Source organism: Xenopus tropicalis, chromosome 8 (assembly GCF_000004195.4).
Source record: "Xenopus tropicalis strain Nigerian chromosome 8, UCB_Xtro_10.0, whole genome shotgun sequence".
NCBI classification, from domain to species: Eukaryota; Metazoa; Chordata; class Amphibia; order Anura; family Pipidae; genus Xenopus; species Xenopus tropicalis.
Window position 1 is genome coordinate 73,350,525 of NC_030684.2, and position 15,988 is coordinate 73,366,512.

Below are 15,988 nucleotides of genomic sequence, written 5' to 3' on the forward strand. Positions count from 1 at the left end.
GTTAGTTACATTAGCCTAAAGGTGGCCATACAAATACCAATAACGATCGTTCGATCCCTCCATTGACGTTCAGGGCTGAAGAGGTAGAAACAATAGGGATTTCTACCTCCACTTGACAATTCAGCTCTAAACGCAGATTTTGCTCAGGCGCCTTCAACAGTGATCTTTTGACCCGCCTGATCGACAAGACGACCGATATCTGAAGCTTTTACGATATCGGTCATCTTGTCAATCTGTCAAACACACACCGAATATTGTACAAAACCAGGTTTCGTACAATACTATCGGTGTGCATATAGCCAGCTTTAAGTTTAGTGCCTTCAACGTAGTTTCATACAATTTTTGGACAGTGTGTGGGCTCCAAATTACCATCTCAATAATTTTCGTGCCATGCTGAACAGTTGTTTAGTCGATCAGACAGATTAGAAAATATCAAGCGGCTAATAATAATATCTGTATGTATTGTGTATCTGACAGTATCCTTGGGTGACCTACAATACATTTTTGAGACGTCACTTTTGTACAATTGTTGTATAGCAATTATTAATGGCCAAAACATCCTCCAATTTGTTATTTTTAAGACTTTAATCTGCAGGCAGATAATAATTTAATGTCTGCCAGTATTTTTCAGTTTTGATGGTTGATTTTTTGACTTTTCTATTTGACCTTTAAAATTTGTGAGGGCTGCCTCCAACCAGGTAGTGATACTCTCAAACACAGCACCACAACATTTAATCAAAATTAAAGTGATACTGACACATTTCAAGTCATTATTTTTTCCTTTTAAATAGCAACAAACACATAGCTTAGTGACACTCTGTCATGCTTCCCAGGAGTGCAGTTTCTCTTGGTTCTCAGATTAGGCTGGGGGTGGAGCAACTGATAAAATGCCCCAACTCTAGGCCCGAGTGAATGACACATCCAGAACTTCTGAGAAGTGTGCAAGAGCATGCAAGGCTATATACATATATATATTTACTATTATTTATTTATTTCTTTTTAAATGTTTTTCGTCTAAAAATTCAAAAGGAAGGCAGAAAGTAAAGAGTGTGAAAGGAAAAAGCTAAGAGTCTCTAGGGCCTCAATTCACATTCCTAGTAAGCACAAATATACAGTAATCACAGAGTTATCATTGCATTGTTATCCATGTGCCCCAAACTGCATTACACTTTTTGGGACATCCTCTGGCTATGTAAGTTAGTTTCTGACTAGTCATTGCCCAGATTTTTCCATAAATCTATAGAGGGGATAGCAGCAATATTGCTTTTTTAGCATAATAAAGTAATTGCAGACAGCATAGTTTAGTTTGTGGGGCAGGTGTGAGGTCTGTTACTATCCAGAGCAGGCCCAGAAGAGGGGAGTAGATACCATGAAAGTTAAGCTGTTTGACCATGTATTTCAGTATTTCCCTCCAGAACTTTAGGATTTCTGGGCAGTCCCAGAATACATGGAAGAAATTTCCTATGCTATTAGGGGCAGCTTTATCAAATTGTGACATTAGAACATACCACAAATAAAATGTACCCACTATTTGCTCATTTCTGTGGGATTTTTAGAAATGTTTTTATTAAATGGTGAACTCTAAATTTTACCCACTGATACATACTGCCCTAAACACCACATCCCAAAATACCATGGGAATGAATAGAAAGTGGGAATTTCTCTGTGGTGAGCTCTAATTTCACTCTTTGATGAATCTGCCCCTAAAAATCAAAAGCAGAGGGGTATAGTTTTGCCAACCAGTAAGAGGCAAGGTACACTCTGTTCAGGAATTATACTTTTATGAACTGATCTCTCATAGAAATAGTTAAGTCAGAGAATTTCTGGAAAGCATCCTTCTACGTGTCATCTGCTTATTCAGGGATGTCCCTTTTCCACTTTTGTTTGATTTTATCAATCTAGTTTACTGTTTCTGCTTGCATAGTGCAAAACACATTGAAAGTGGTTTATGCAGACCTACAGACATACTTCTAAGTATGTTTCCTTAAGCTGCACTGGCCTTAGGGTTGCCACCTGTCCAGTTTTAACCCAGACAGCCCAGTTTTCGAAAAGGGCTGCCCGAGTCAAAACCTCCTGCCTTGTTTTCTAAATTAGGAAAACCAGGCAGGACTCACTGAAATTGCCCTGCCCCTGTGATGTCACTGCTCTACCTCTTCCCCACCCAGTGATGTCACAGCACGCCCCCTGTTACATCACCGCCCTCCCCCTGCCCAGAGAAGAAAGCTCACAGAGGTGGCAACCCTAAGTGGCCTAGAGGGGAACTGTGTTTGAAATGCAAGCTTCGGTTGGACAGGGAGTTGGAATTTTATGGGGTGCCATTTGTCAAAAGCACATTTTGTCTACAAAGATACATTCTATATACAAAAAACAATCCCCAGTACACAGAATTAATGTGTGGACATATACACTGGTAAAAAATAAACAAACTATATATTTCTAGTGAAGAATGAGAACAAAAATCAATTTTGTGCACAAAAGGATATCAATACAATTCTCATGAATGTATAACATCCATACAACAAAACCAGTTATGTGTAAAGCTACTTACAGAATAAATTATGTAAAACAAAACTTCGACAAAATATATAATGGTGTAACTGACTAGCATATTCCAGCTAGATTTTCATGACAAAATAGATGCTTGTGACAGAAAGCAAGATACTATAGCACAGAATTCATTCTATCAACAAAATAAACAACACTGTCACTCAAATTACTGGGCCAATAAGAAACAAGCATATTCATTATCCAATAATATGCAGGTTTTAACTGGAGTAAATTTACTGGTCTTCCCACTGTTTTAATTTGTCTATTAAGTGTTGACCCTCCCCCCCCCCCCCCCACAAATGGATTTGTTTGTAGGCTTTGTTTAACAAGATGAAAAGCTACCAGCTCTGCCCCACAAGGCTGCATTAGCCCTAGTGCTGAGGATACTGTCTGGCCGGTCATAGAGGGCGCCCTCTAATGTCTGCTGTGTTGTAGGTTTTTAATCCAAATGGATGAGAAATATAGTGCTGTACTGATGCTGTGCCACAACACTGATGTAATGATGTTTCTAGGGATTTGGTTCCTGATTATAAGCTTTAAAGAAAACAAAACAACAAAACATTAATATGATAACTTAAGGTGAGACGCTATTCCTATTACCTCCCAGCCCAACCCACCATTATAATAGGCCTAATATCCCCTCATTAACATACAAGTCAATAAAACACAATCACCTAATTCTATCGTATTAAACCCCCCCTAATATTAACAGCATAACTACTTATGGGTGAGGGGCTCCTTGGTAAAGTACAATACACCAGATATTTATAGTAGCAATGTAACTCCTCCCTCCAAGGATACCAGCTGATTCACATCATTACACTACAACATGAAATTTCACAACTTTACATAATTTCCCTGCCATAGTAGTGACCCTAAAAAAATTTGTAGATGACTGCAAGACATAGTACCCATGTATATTGTAGTTGTACTACAGCTATATAGGATACTGCTCATAAGGCTTACACATCATACTATACAACCAGCCTGTCTGCATCAAGTTCTGAAGTGGCTGAATCACATGGCTACATGTATTATGTAGTAGTTAAACTATAGCTAAGCACATTATTAATAGAGTGCTATCAGCTAACTGGTGCAATATTATGGCTATAAGGAGGACAGACATGTGAGCCTAACAATCATCTACAAAGCTTATTAAGGGACACTACTACAGTGGGGGAATTAGGCAAACTTGTGCAACTTCATATTGCAGAGGTTATTCTGTTACGGTTTTTTAAAATAATGCAATTAATATCTTGTGTTTAATTGACTTGTCAGTGGTAGGGTTGCTACCTGGCCAGTATTTTGCCAGCATATCTAGTAAAATACCAGGCAAGGCCAGGGCCAGTATTTACCAGTCTACCTGTCATTCTACCTCCGACCTACCCTCAACCTGGCCAAAATTCCTAGTAAAGCCAGGTTGTTATTTCCCATACATACAAGGTTTCTGTTGCCCGACCCCCAGCCTGCCTACCTATATCACTGGTCCAACTCCTTCTGCATCACCACTCCTCCCTCTACATTGTTGTCTCACCCCCTCCCCCCCCCCCATGTCACAAATTTGCCCCTCAGGGTTCTACTCCCACTCCCTAAGCTTGAGCAGGTATCTTTCTAAAAATTTTAATTTAAAATTAATTTTTAGCTGCACAGTCCATACAAACATCATTTGATCAGTTTTGTACAACAGAATCAGCACAGCATTATAGTTCTCATCCATCTGTAAGACATTCCATTTAAGAACCTGTAGTGTTTAACAGCTACCCTTTTGCTAATGGTTATTGTCATGCAGCACAGTAGACATTAGAGGGCGCCCAATATATCAGGCCACACATCATCTATGCCAGTGGTCCCCAACCTTTTTAGCACCAAGGACCCGTTTCAAGCAGGAAATTTTTTTTGGCCTGGTCTTTTTAGCCTTTATGTGCTCGGTAAAGGCCTGCCAGAGCATTATAAAGGTTGTCCAAATATTTATGGACCTGACTGTATTTTGTTGTGAAAATCTAGCTTGCAATATTCTAGTCAGTTACACCATTATATATTTTGTTAAAGTTTTGTTTTACATAATTCATTCTGTAAATAAATGGTTCTGCTGTATGGATGTTATACATTTGTGAGACAGAATGCTTGTTAAAATTTACAGAATGGAGTTTGTAATATAATAAAATCCTTTTGTGCTTAAAATTGATTTTATTCTCAGAATTATGTCTTTTGTATATTTGTTACCAGTGTATATAGCCACACATTCATTCTGTGTACTGGGGATTGTTCTTTGTATACAGAATGTATTTTTTTAGACAAAATGTAAAAAATGTAAACAAAGGACACCTCATAGAATTCTTGTCTGAGTGCCAGGAATAATTTATATTCACCATCTTTAACAATATCCCCTAGGGGTTTAATACCATGTTTAAGGGCTCTGGCACACGGGGAGATTAATCGCCCGTGACAAATCTCCTGTGTCTCGGGCGACTAATCTCCCCCAAATGCCATCCCACCACCGAAAATGTAAATCGCCGGTGGGATGGCATACGCGGCGGCGCGATTTCACTGAAATCGCGCAAGTTTCTTTTGAGGCATCTTGCGCCGCCGCGTATGCCATCCCACTGGCGATTTACATTTTCGGTGGTGGGATGGCAATCCGGGGAGATTAGTCGCCCGCGAACAGGGAGTTTTGTCGCGGGCGACTAATCTCCACGTGTGCCAGAGCCCTAACTCAGCAATTTGTCAAGGAACAAGCTGATATGGGGATAGATTAGTATTTTCCCATAAAGGAGTCCATACCGACCACACTATGGGGCCTCCCAGTGCCATACCCAAGACTTTTTGAAAGGAGTGGATAACATTATGCTTATTTGTTGTGGGTTGTATAGTATCTAGACCCTACTGCATATCTGCTGCTTCTAAGATAGTGGTTTGGTTATCTAATTTGGGGGTTGATCCTGATGGAGACATTCACTGATCATGGGTAAGTTCTGGAGGGACACCTGAGTCCAGGTCGTGACTGGAATTTAAATTAGGCCTTGGTATAATAAGTAACAATGCTCCAAAGGGCCTACACCAGTATAATAAGTAGGTAACTGTTTAAGGCATCTTAGAACAGCCTTCTGCTATCAGTCCAGACTGGCTTAAGACCACCATAGGTGTCACCTGAAAGACAACCTAAGGCAGGTGAGATATATTTGGATACTTAATACACAAATATAGTAAATAATACAGATACATAAACCATTCCTTGCATAGGCAAAAGCTGTACAGAAAAAGATGACTTGGCTTAATTTCCCTTATCTCTGCCCTGCAGTTTTAGTAGTTAGCATGCCATGGTGTAAATGCTGTCTATGCATAAATTCTTTGAGTGGACTAGATTTGGCCAATGGGATTCTTTAGGTGGGTTAGCATTAACCTATAGGATTCTTACTAGTGACTTTGTGCATCTCATGTAATTTGTATTTGTTATAAAAGCTGTTACTTGTAAAGCCACATTTGAAGCCTTTTGTGATGGCTGAATGCTTTCCATTTTTGACTTACAATAAAGCAGCCGTTTATCTCTGATTCTTGTTATATAAGATAAGGTTCTGGTAAGTAAAATTACCAACAATCTACAAATGAGCAAAAACTGACTGGTAAGGAAGTATAATTTAAGATCCAGTAAGCCAAGCCAGGGAACAAAGGCTATCTGCAGATGACCCCCTGCCAACAGAAAGTCTCCCCACTTGTTTGAACCAAAGGGCACAGTTAGTAATGGGTGAGTTGTGTAATGTGTACAAGAACTTTGGTAAAAAATCATTTAAAAAATATTCACTCTTCCTGTCAGTGACAGTGGAAGGGTCTACCAGATATCTTGCTTTGTGCTTAAAGGAGAAGGAAAGGTAAAAACTAAGTAAGCTTTATCAGAAAGGTCTATGTAAATACAGCCATAAGCACTCACAGAAACGCTGCACTGACTTCTCTGTCAAAAGATTAGTTGTGTCTGTTTTCCTCTGCCACAGACAGGCAGCTTTCAGCTCTCTCCTCTCTGCTGCTCCCCCCTCCCTCAAGAATGCTAAGAACTCACTCCCCCCCTAGGAATGTGGATCTGAGCCAATCAGCAGGAAGCTGACTCATAGGGGCACATTTATCAAAACCCGAATTCGAATCCCGAATGGGAAAAATTCGGATTGGATACGAAAATTTCTGAAGATCACAAATATCACGAAAATGCTTACGAAAAAATCGTATTAGTCATGAAAAAATCGTATTAGTCACGATAATATTGTATTGGCGATCCGAAAGTCACGGAATTTTCATACCGAACCATTGTGAACAGTGGCAGAGCCTTTCCGAATTTTTCGCGCTAGCGCGAAAAAATCGCAGAGAATACGCTCAGCGTTCGTATGAACGCTCCGAGCGTTCGGGTATTGGTAAATGTCCCCCATTGTCTAACTAACTGAGCATGTTCACTTGGTCTGGGTGTCTGTGCAGGAGCGAGGCATTATGGGAACTTTCTTTACACAGCTCAGCGTTTTTTCTTCCTGTCTGGCTTCTGATCATCTGAACAGGTGAAATATGGGGAGACTTAAGGGCACTATTGAGACAACTGAAGGTATGCCTGCAGCTTGAGATTAACTCTTTATTAGCCTTTCCTTCTCCTTTAAGGCCTGTCAAGACTAGTGTATACATGGAGGTCACTGTGTATAGCAAAACTCAAATATTTAAAACAATCAACCACCTGTAAATTGCCCGCCACCTGATGGTTGCCTTCTGGAAATGGATTTAAAGTGAACATTAACTATTTATTCTCATTTATGTGAGAAATTTTCAAGACCTGTGAAATCGCCAAAACCTGTCACTGTTTGCAACAAGGCTGGCAGTGTATGTTTAGAGTTTCCTAAATATAGCAGCATATCATGCCACCTTCTCTGTGACCACACCTAGTACCAGCCTTTCTATTTGGTGATCTGTTGAAACTTAATTTGCTAACGACACTGTGTAATTATTATACAGGTATGGGACCCATTATCCAGAATGCTCGGGACCTGGGGTTTTTCGGATAAGGGGTCTTTCCATAATTCGGATCTCCTACCTAAAGTCCACTAAAAACATTATTTAAACAGTAATTAAACCCAATAGGATTGTTTTGCCCTCAATAAGGATTAATTGTATCTTAGTTGGGATCAAGTACAAGGTATTGTTTTATTATTACAGAGAAAAAGGAAATCATTTTTAAAAATGTGAATTATTTGATTAAAATGGAGTCTATGGGAGATGGCCTTTCCGTAATTCGGAACTTTCTGGATAATGGGTTTCCAGATAAGGGGTCCCATACTTGTACTTTGATAAATTTGAGCTACTCCATGTTGACAATTTTCTGGTTCTTGCAAGGTACTAAATCATTTAAACAGTGCATAGCTAATCCCCATACATAAAGGGCTTCTGCTTATCTGTAAGACAAGAAAGGAGTAATGGGGAGGGCTAAAACCTGGTAATATTCTAGGAGTGCTCCCAAATATATTATAGGTGCTTTTGACAAAACAGGTACAAACAAGCAAAACAATATTCCATTACTGCTTTATAATGTATGTATATATAACAATTATATGCAGCACTGTGCATTTTTATAGTAAATAATACAAAGAGGATAGATATTGCAATAAATACATTTACATTTTCAGAGTTCTGGATATAAAGTGCCATGTGGCAAGAGACATAAGGGAGTCCCTGTCCCATAGACCTACAATTTAAGTGATAAAACAAAATATCTTTTTATTTTTAATTAAATGAACAGGCAGAATGTATTTTAAGTATAAATTCTACTCATGTTTAAAAATGTGTTTACATTGATGTACACCCCCTTTATGGGGGAAAATTGAAATATAGCATTAACATGAGAGGTAAGACTACCTTCTGGCTTTAACCCTTTTAGTGCCATGGGACGTAGATTCTACGTCCTGGGTAGCAAGGGACCAAAGTGCCACAGGACGTAGAATCTACGTCCTACAGCACTATCAGGTTTACAAGCGCTGCGCTGGCTTTTAAAGCAGCGCAGCGCTTGTAAACCCTTCACAACCCCCTAGGCAACGAGCAAGAACAGTCATACTCACCGATCCGGTCCCCCGATCGCGTCGCCAGCCAATGACAGCAGTGGACACGCGATGATGACGTGTCCACTGCTGTCCCTTTAAATAGCGCCGCCTACTGTCGGCTCCTCATTCCTGCTGCGCACTTCGGACCTGATAGAGCTCCCCTGCTGCCTTCCTGCTGCCTTCCTGCCAGATTGATCGCCCCTGATCGCCTGCCTGCCTTGGGTAAGCTGAACTACAACTCTCTACCACTGTTTATTTTGCTTATTTCTATCTCAACTGTCTAAAATTTTTTTTTTTTTTTTTCAATTTTTTCTTCTATCTTTGTCATTATTACACTTTTGCACACATACACACTTATTTACAACTTTCCCAAGCACACACAGACACTTACACACACACTTACACTTACACTTTTTTTTTTTTTTTTTTTTTTTTTCTATCTTTCTTTTCTCTTCTTTCTTTCTTTGCTTTCTTTGGCAGTCTTTTTTTTTACTAAAACTTTATTTCTGATCTTGCTCTATAATTATCTGATTTATTTGGTTGCATTTTAGTGTTTTTTTGGCATTTTCATAATTGATTTCTGTTTTTTTATTATTGTACTGTATTGTAACTTTTTTTATTGCTATTGGGTGCTGAATTTGCAGTGACGTTGGTGGATCCAGGGCTCTGACCACGAATTTCATTGCAATTATTGTTCTTCTGTTGGTTTAGGTGGTTTTATTGGATTTTACTGATTTTATGGTGTTTTATCTTTGCATTGTTCTTTATTGTGTGTTTAGTGCCCCAAAAAGGTTGCTTTTGCAGTGACATTGGTGGATCCAGGGCTCTGACCACCGATTTCATTGCAATTATTGTTCTTTGATTGCTTTTAGTGGTTTTATTCCATTTTAACTTCATTTGATTTCAGTTGTTCTAGAAAGGTCCAGAGGTGCTAAGATTGTTCTGGTAGTTTCTATTGCCAAGGGTTAGGCTGATGCCACACATGGCGTAGGGCTGATTTTTTCAGCAAGCGGAAAAACGCTTGCCGAAAATTCAGCCCTACGCCTGCTACATGTGCCTGCACCCGAATGAATGGAATACGCTCGGGTGCAGGCACATGTAGCCGATATATGCATGAAAACGCGAGACTTTGCATTCTCACACGTTTTCATGCGTATATCGGCTACATGTGCCTGCACCCGAGCGTATTCCATTCATTCGGGTGCAGGCAAAAAAAAAGGGGTGCATAGAGTGCAGCCCCAATATTATGCATTTTCAGGTTTGGCGGCCATGTACTTATGTGCAACCAGACATAGGTATCGTTTTATTCAGGGGAACTTGCAGATTGATGTTTAGTAAGTTTTTGGTAGTTGCCATGGAAATTTTGGAGAGAAATCTAGGTTTGTATCTGGTTTTTCCTTGATTTCTGACCAAAGCGCTGACTTCTGCAAGGGACTGCGGCCACAATTTTCCATGTAGAAAGAGGAGAGTGGTGTCTCTGAATAGCTGAAGGTGTGCACTTTTCGTAAATATATTGATTGTGGGGGTTATTTCACAGGTATGGGGGTGTTTAGACTAAATAACTGCAGGTAGAGCACATAGAGCACAGCCCACCCTTATGCATTGCCCCTGTTTGGGGGCATTTGGTGGCCACGTCTTTATGTGCACCCATACATATGGGGTATCATTTTATTCAGGGGAACTTGCAAATTGAGGTTTAGTAAGTTTTTGGTAGTTGCCATGGAGATTTTGGGGAGAAATCTAGGTTTTTTATCTGGTTTTTCCTTGATTTCTGACCAAAATCTAGGTTTGTATCTGTTTTTTCCTTGATTTCTGACCAAAGCGCTGATTTCTGAAAGGGACTGCAGCCACAATTTTCCATGTAGAAAGAGAAGAGTGGTGTCTCTGAATAGCTGAAGGTGTGCACTTTTCGTAAATATATAGATTTTGGGGGTTATTTCACAGGTAGGGGGGGTTAACGCTGAAAAACTGCAGGTAGTGCACAGAGCGTAGCCCCCAAAATTTCAACTGAAATTGCCCTTATGCATTGCCCCTGTTTTGGGGCATTTGGTGGCCACGTCTTTATGTGCACCCATACATATGGGGTATCGTTTTATTCAGGGGAACTTGCAGATTGATGGTTAGTAAGTTTTTGGTAGTTGCCATGGAGATTTTGGGGAGAAATCTAGGTTTGTATCTGGTTTTTCCTTGATTTCTGACCAAAGCGCTGACTTCTGCAAGGGACTGTGGCCACAATTTTCCATGTAGAAAGAGAAGAGTGGTGTCTCTGAATAGCTGAAGGTGTGCACTTTTTGTAAATATATAGTTTGCGGGGGTTATTTCACAGGTATGGGGGTGTTTAGACTAAATAACTGCAGGTAGAGCACATAGAGCACAGCCCACCCTTATGTATTGCCCCTGTTTGGGGGCATTTGGTGGCCACGTCTTTATGTGCACCCATACATATGGGGTATCGTTTTATTCAGGGGAACTTGCAGATTGATGGTTAGTAAGTTTTTGGTAGTTGCCATGGAGATTTTGGGGAGAAATCTAGGTTTTTTTATCTGGTTTTTCCTTGATTTCTGACCAAAATCTAGGTTTGTATCTGGTTTTTCCTTGATTTCTGACCAAAGCGCTGACTTCTGCAAGGGACTGCGGCCACAATTTTCCATGTAAAAAGAGAAGAGTGGTGTCTCTGAATAGCTGAAGATGTGCACTTTTTGGAAATATATAGTTTGCGGGGGTTATTTCACAGGTATGGGGGTGTTTAGACTATATAACTGCAGGTAGAGCACATAGAGCACAGCCCCCCCTTATGCATTGCCCCTGTTTGGGGGCATTTGGTGGCCACGTCTTTATGTGCACCCATACATATGGGGTATCGTTTTATTCAGGAGAACTTGCAGATTGATGTTTAGTAAGTTTTTGGTAGTTGCCATGGAGATTTTGGGGAGAAATCTAGGTTTTTTATCTGGTTTTTCCTTGATTTCTGACCAAAATCTAGGTTTGTATCTGGTTTTTCCTTGATTTCTGACCAAAGCGCTGATTTCTGCAAGGGACTGCAGCCACAATTTTCCATGTAGAAAGAGAAGAGTGGTGTCTCTGAATAGCTGAAGGTGTGCACTTTTCGTAAATATATAGATTGTGGGGGTTATTCCACAGGTAGGGGGGGGTTAACACTGAAAAACTGCAGGTAGTGCACATAGAGCGCAGCCCCCAAAATTTCAACTGAAATTGCCCTTATGCATTGCCCCTGTTTTGGGGCATTTGGTGGCCACGTCTTTATGTGCACCCATACATATGGGGTATCGTTTTATTCAGGGGAACTTGCAGATTGATGGTTAGTAAGGTTTTGGTAGTTGCCATGGAGATTTTGGGGAGAAATCTAGGTTTGTACCTGGTTTTTCCTTGATTTCTGACCAAAGCGCTGACTTCTGCAAGGGACTGGGGCCACAATTTTTCATGTAGAAAGAGAAGAGTGGTGTCTCTGAATAGCTGAAGGTGTGCACTTTTTGGAAATATATAGTTTGCGGGGGTTATTTCACAGGTATGGGGGTGTTTAGACTATATAACTGCAGGTAGAGCACATAGAGCACAGCCCCCCCTTATGTATTGCCCCTGTTTGGGGGCATTTGGTGGCCACGTCTTTATGTGCACCCATACATATGGGGTATCGTTTTATTCAGGGGAACTTGCAGATTGATTGTTAGTAAGATTTTGGTAGTTGCCATGGAGATTTTGGGGAGAAATCTAGGTTTGTATCTGGTTTTTCCTTGATTTCTGACCAAAATCTAGGTTTGTATCTGGTTTTTCCTTGATTTCTGACCAAAGCGCTGACTTCTGCAAGGGACTGCAGCCACAATTTTCCATGTAGAAAGAGAAGAGTGGTGTCTCTGAATAGCTGAAGGTGTGCACTTTTCGTAAATATATAGATTTTGGGGGTTATCTCACAGGTAGGGGGGGTTAACACTGAAAAACTGCAGGTAGTGCACAGAGCGCAGCCCCCAAAATTTCAACTGAAATTGCCCTTATGCATTGCCCCTGTTTTGGGGCATTTGGTGGCCACGTCTTTATGTGCACCCATACATATGGGGTATCGTTTTATTCAGGGGAACTTGCAGATTGATTGTTAGTAAGATTTTGGTAGTTGCCATGGAGATTTTGGGGAGAAATCTAGGTTTGTATCTGGTTTTTCCTTGATTTCTGACCAAAGCGCTGACTTCTGCAAGGGACTGCGGCCACAATTTTCCATGTAGAAAGAGAAGAGTGGCGTCTCTGAATAGCTGAAGGTGTGCACTTTTTGTAAATATATAGATTGTGGGGGTTATCTCAAAGGTAGGGGGGGTTAACACTGAAAAACTGCAGGTAGTGCACATAGAGCGCAGCCCCCAAAATTTCAACTGAAATTGCCCTTATGCATTGCCCCTGTTTTGGGGCATTTGGTGGCCACGTCTTTATGTGCATCCATACATATGGGGTATCGTTTTATTCAGGGGAACTTGCAGATTGATGGTTAGTAAGATTTTGGTAGTTGCCATGGGGATTTTGGGGAGAAATCTAGGTTTGTATCTGGTTTTTCCTTGATTTCTGACCAAAGCGCTGACTTCTGCAAGGGACTGCGGCCACAATTTTCCATGTAGAAAGAGAAGAGTGGTGTCTCTGAATAGCTGAAGGTGTGCACTTTTCGTAAATATATAGATTTTGGGGGTTATTTCACAGGTAGGGGGGGTTAACACTGATAAACTGCAGGTAGTGCACATAGAGCGCAGCCCCCAAAATTTCAACTGAAATTGCCCTTATACATTGCCCCTGTTTTGGGGCATTTGGTGGCCACGTCTTTATGTGCACCCATACATATGGGGTATCGTTTTATTCAGGGGAACTTGCAGATTGATGGTTAGTAAGATTTTGATAGTTGCCATGGAGATTTTGGGGAGAAATCTAGGTTTGTATCTGGTTTTTCCTTGATTTCTGACCAAAGCGCTGACTTCTGCAAGGGACTGCCGCCACAATTTTCCATGTAGAAAGAGGAGAGTGGTGTCTCTGAATAGCTGAAGGTGTGCACTTTTCGTAAATATATAGATTGTGGGGGTTATCTCACAGGTAGGGGGGGTTAACACTGAAAAACTGCAGGTAGTGCACATAGAGCGCAGCCCCCAAAATTTCAACTGAAATTGCCCTTATACATTGCCCCTGTTTTGGGGCATTTGGTGGCCACGTCTTTATGTGTACCCATACATATGGGGTATCGTTTTATTCAGGGGAACTTGCAGATTGATGGTTAGTAAGTTTTTGGTAGTTGCCATGGAGATTTTGGAGAGAAATCTAGGTTTGTATCTGGTTTTTCCTTGATTTCTGACCAAAGCGCTGACTTCTGCAAGGGACTGCGGCCACAATTTTCCATGTAGAAAGAGAAGAGTGGTGTCTCTGAATAGCTGAAGGTGTGCACGTTTCAGAAATATATAGTTTGTGGGGGTTATTTCACAGGTAGGGGGGGGTAACACTGAAAAACTGCAGGTAGTGCACATAGAGCGCAGCCCCCACATTTTTAGCTATAATTGCCTTTATGCATTGCCCCTGCTTTGGAGTGTTTGGTGCCCATGTCTTTATGTGCACCCATACATATGGGGCATCATTTTATTCAGGAGAAGTTTGTCTTTCAAATTTGCCTTTGTTAGAAAATTTTTATGAGATTTTTTTTTGTCAAATCCACATTTGATCATGCGTCCAAGTTTACGTTTTAGAAAAAAAAAAAAATGTCAAAAAAAGCTCCAAATTGCACAATGCACTGACAAAAAGTATTTGGCTTTTGAGAGAAAACTACATTGCACCTAGAAACCTGAAGGTCTGTAGTTTCTAAAGATACCAAACATGAGGGGATATTTTAGATTTACATGTAAGTTATGCTGCATTAACTGTTACAAGCGCTTTTCCGCTTTGTTCTGGTGTGATATTGTACTAAGTATTGCTTTAGTTTGGGGGTTACTTCTGGACAGGAACTGTGGGGTACCACCACATATTTGGTATCGTTGGACTTGGGAGTATCAGGGCTTTTACAAACGACAAAAAAAATTGTGCAAAATTAACTTTTCTATGGAAAAAAACCTCAAAATATACAGAAATTTTTCCAAATTTTTTTTTTTTTTTACATATTTCACCCAAAATACACATCATATCTCCAGAAAAGTTATAAAATTTGGTATGTATGTCGAAGCCCAATTAGTGACGAAAAAAACGATATATAATTTCCCTAGTTTCATGGAGGTTTTCCTACCAAAAAACATTGTTAAAGTGAATGAGTACAAAATGCTTAAAAAACGTCTGGCACTGGGGGGAACCGAAATGACGAATTCGGCTGGCACTTAAAGGGTTAAAAATAAAACCTGATATCAATATTATTAGTTAGAAAAAAACATAACGGTGAAAAGAAAGTTAAAAATTATTTTACAATAAAGGTAGGCACACATGTTGGGGTTGGGAGTGAACTTAAAAGTGAAAATGAATGATAAGACATTAAAGTTCATGGCATGGGATCTTACCTGATAAAAGGTCCCTGACAGTTTTGGTACAAGTATGACGATGCCAAGACACAAAATGGTGAAGAAGGTCAGTTTTGTAGATAACATAACCATGTAAGTGAGGAGTAATACCAGTCTCATAAAATACCACATTAACAAGCTCAGATTACTGGACAAAGATTCTGCCATTGTTATCGTATCTGTGGTAACACGAGATGTGATATCACCTGAAAAAGAAGCAGTTAACTCTTTATATATGTATATATTATATATGTTATGTATATGTACTGTATATATATTATGTATATGCACTGTCTCATTGCAAATGCCAAAATTAAGTTAAACCTAAACTATACTTATACTGTACTTATAGTGATACTTCTCACTATCAGCAGCAGCACCTCCCTCAAAATAAATAAAAAGTCACACATGCTCATGTAAACAGGAACCCGCCAAAAGATGGAAAAATTGTATCCTATATGTCAGTGCTGTCCAACTTCTGCGGTGCAGAGGGCCGGAATTTCTCTAGCATACATGGCGGAGGGCCGCTAATGGAAGCCAGTTTTGACCACTCCCCTTTTTGAAACCACACCCACTTCAAACCACACCTATTTTATCACAATGGTGGTAGCACAGCAAAATCCCAAATGCTTGGTCCTCACTGCGGGGATATCAACCATCATTCATATGTGAAAGAATTATGTCATATTAAGATATACCCTTAAATTCCATATGCCTCCTTCTCCCCTGTGGATAGCAGAGCAACCCCCAGTACATAATTACACACCTTTGGGACCATTTAATGGCTATTTCCAACTGCTAACAAACTCCCACAACAAACCCCTGCCAGGTTCACCTCCCACAAGCAGCATAGGGCAAGAAGAG

At 40.3% G+C, this 15,988-nt stretch overlaps 1 protein-coding gene across 1 annotated transcript in view; it reads right to left on the bottom strand.

The window, feature by feature from the left end:
• tap1 (transporter 1, ATP binding cassette subfamily B member) overlaps positions 1–15,988 on the bottom strand; it is a 39,686-nt gene that overhangs the window by 13,367 nt on the left and 10,331 nt on the right. Inside the window, exon 5 of the mRNA XM_031891410.1 lies at positions 15,125–15,330. Within this exon, the coding sequence (XP_031747270.1) occupies positions 15,125–15,330 (206 nt within the window). The remainder of the gene's footprint in view (positions 1–15,124; positions 15,331–15,988) is intronic.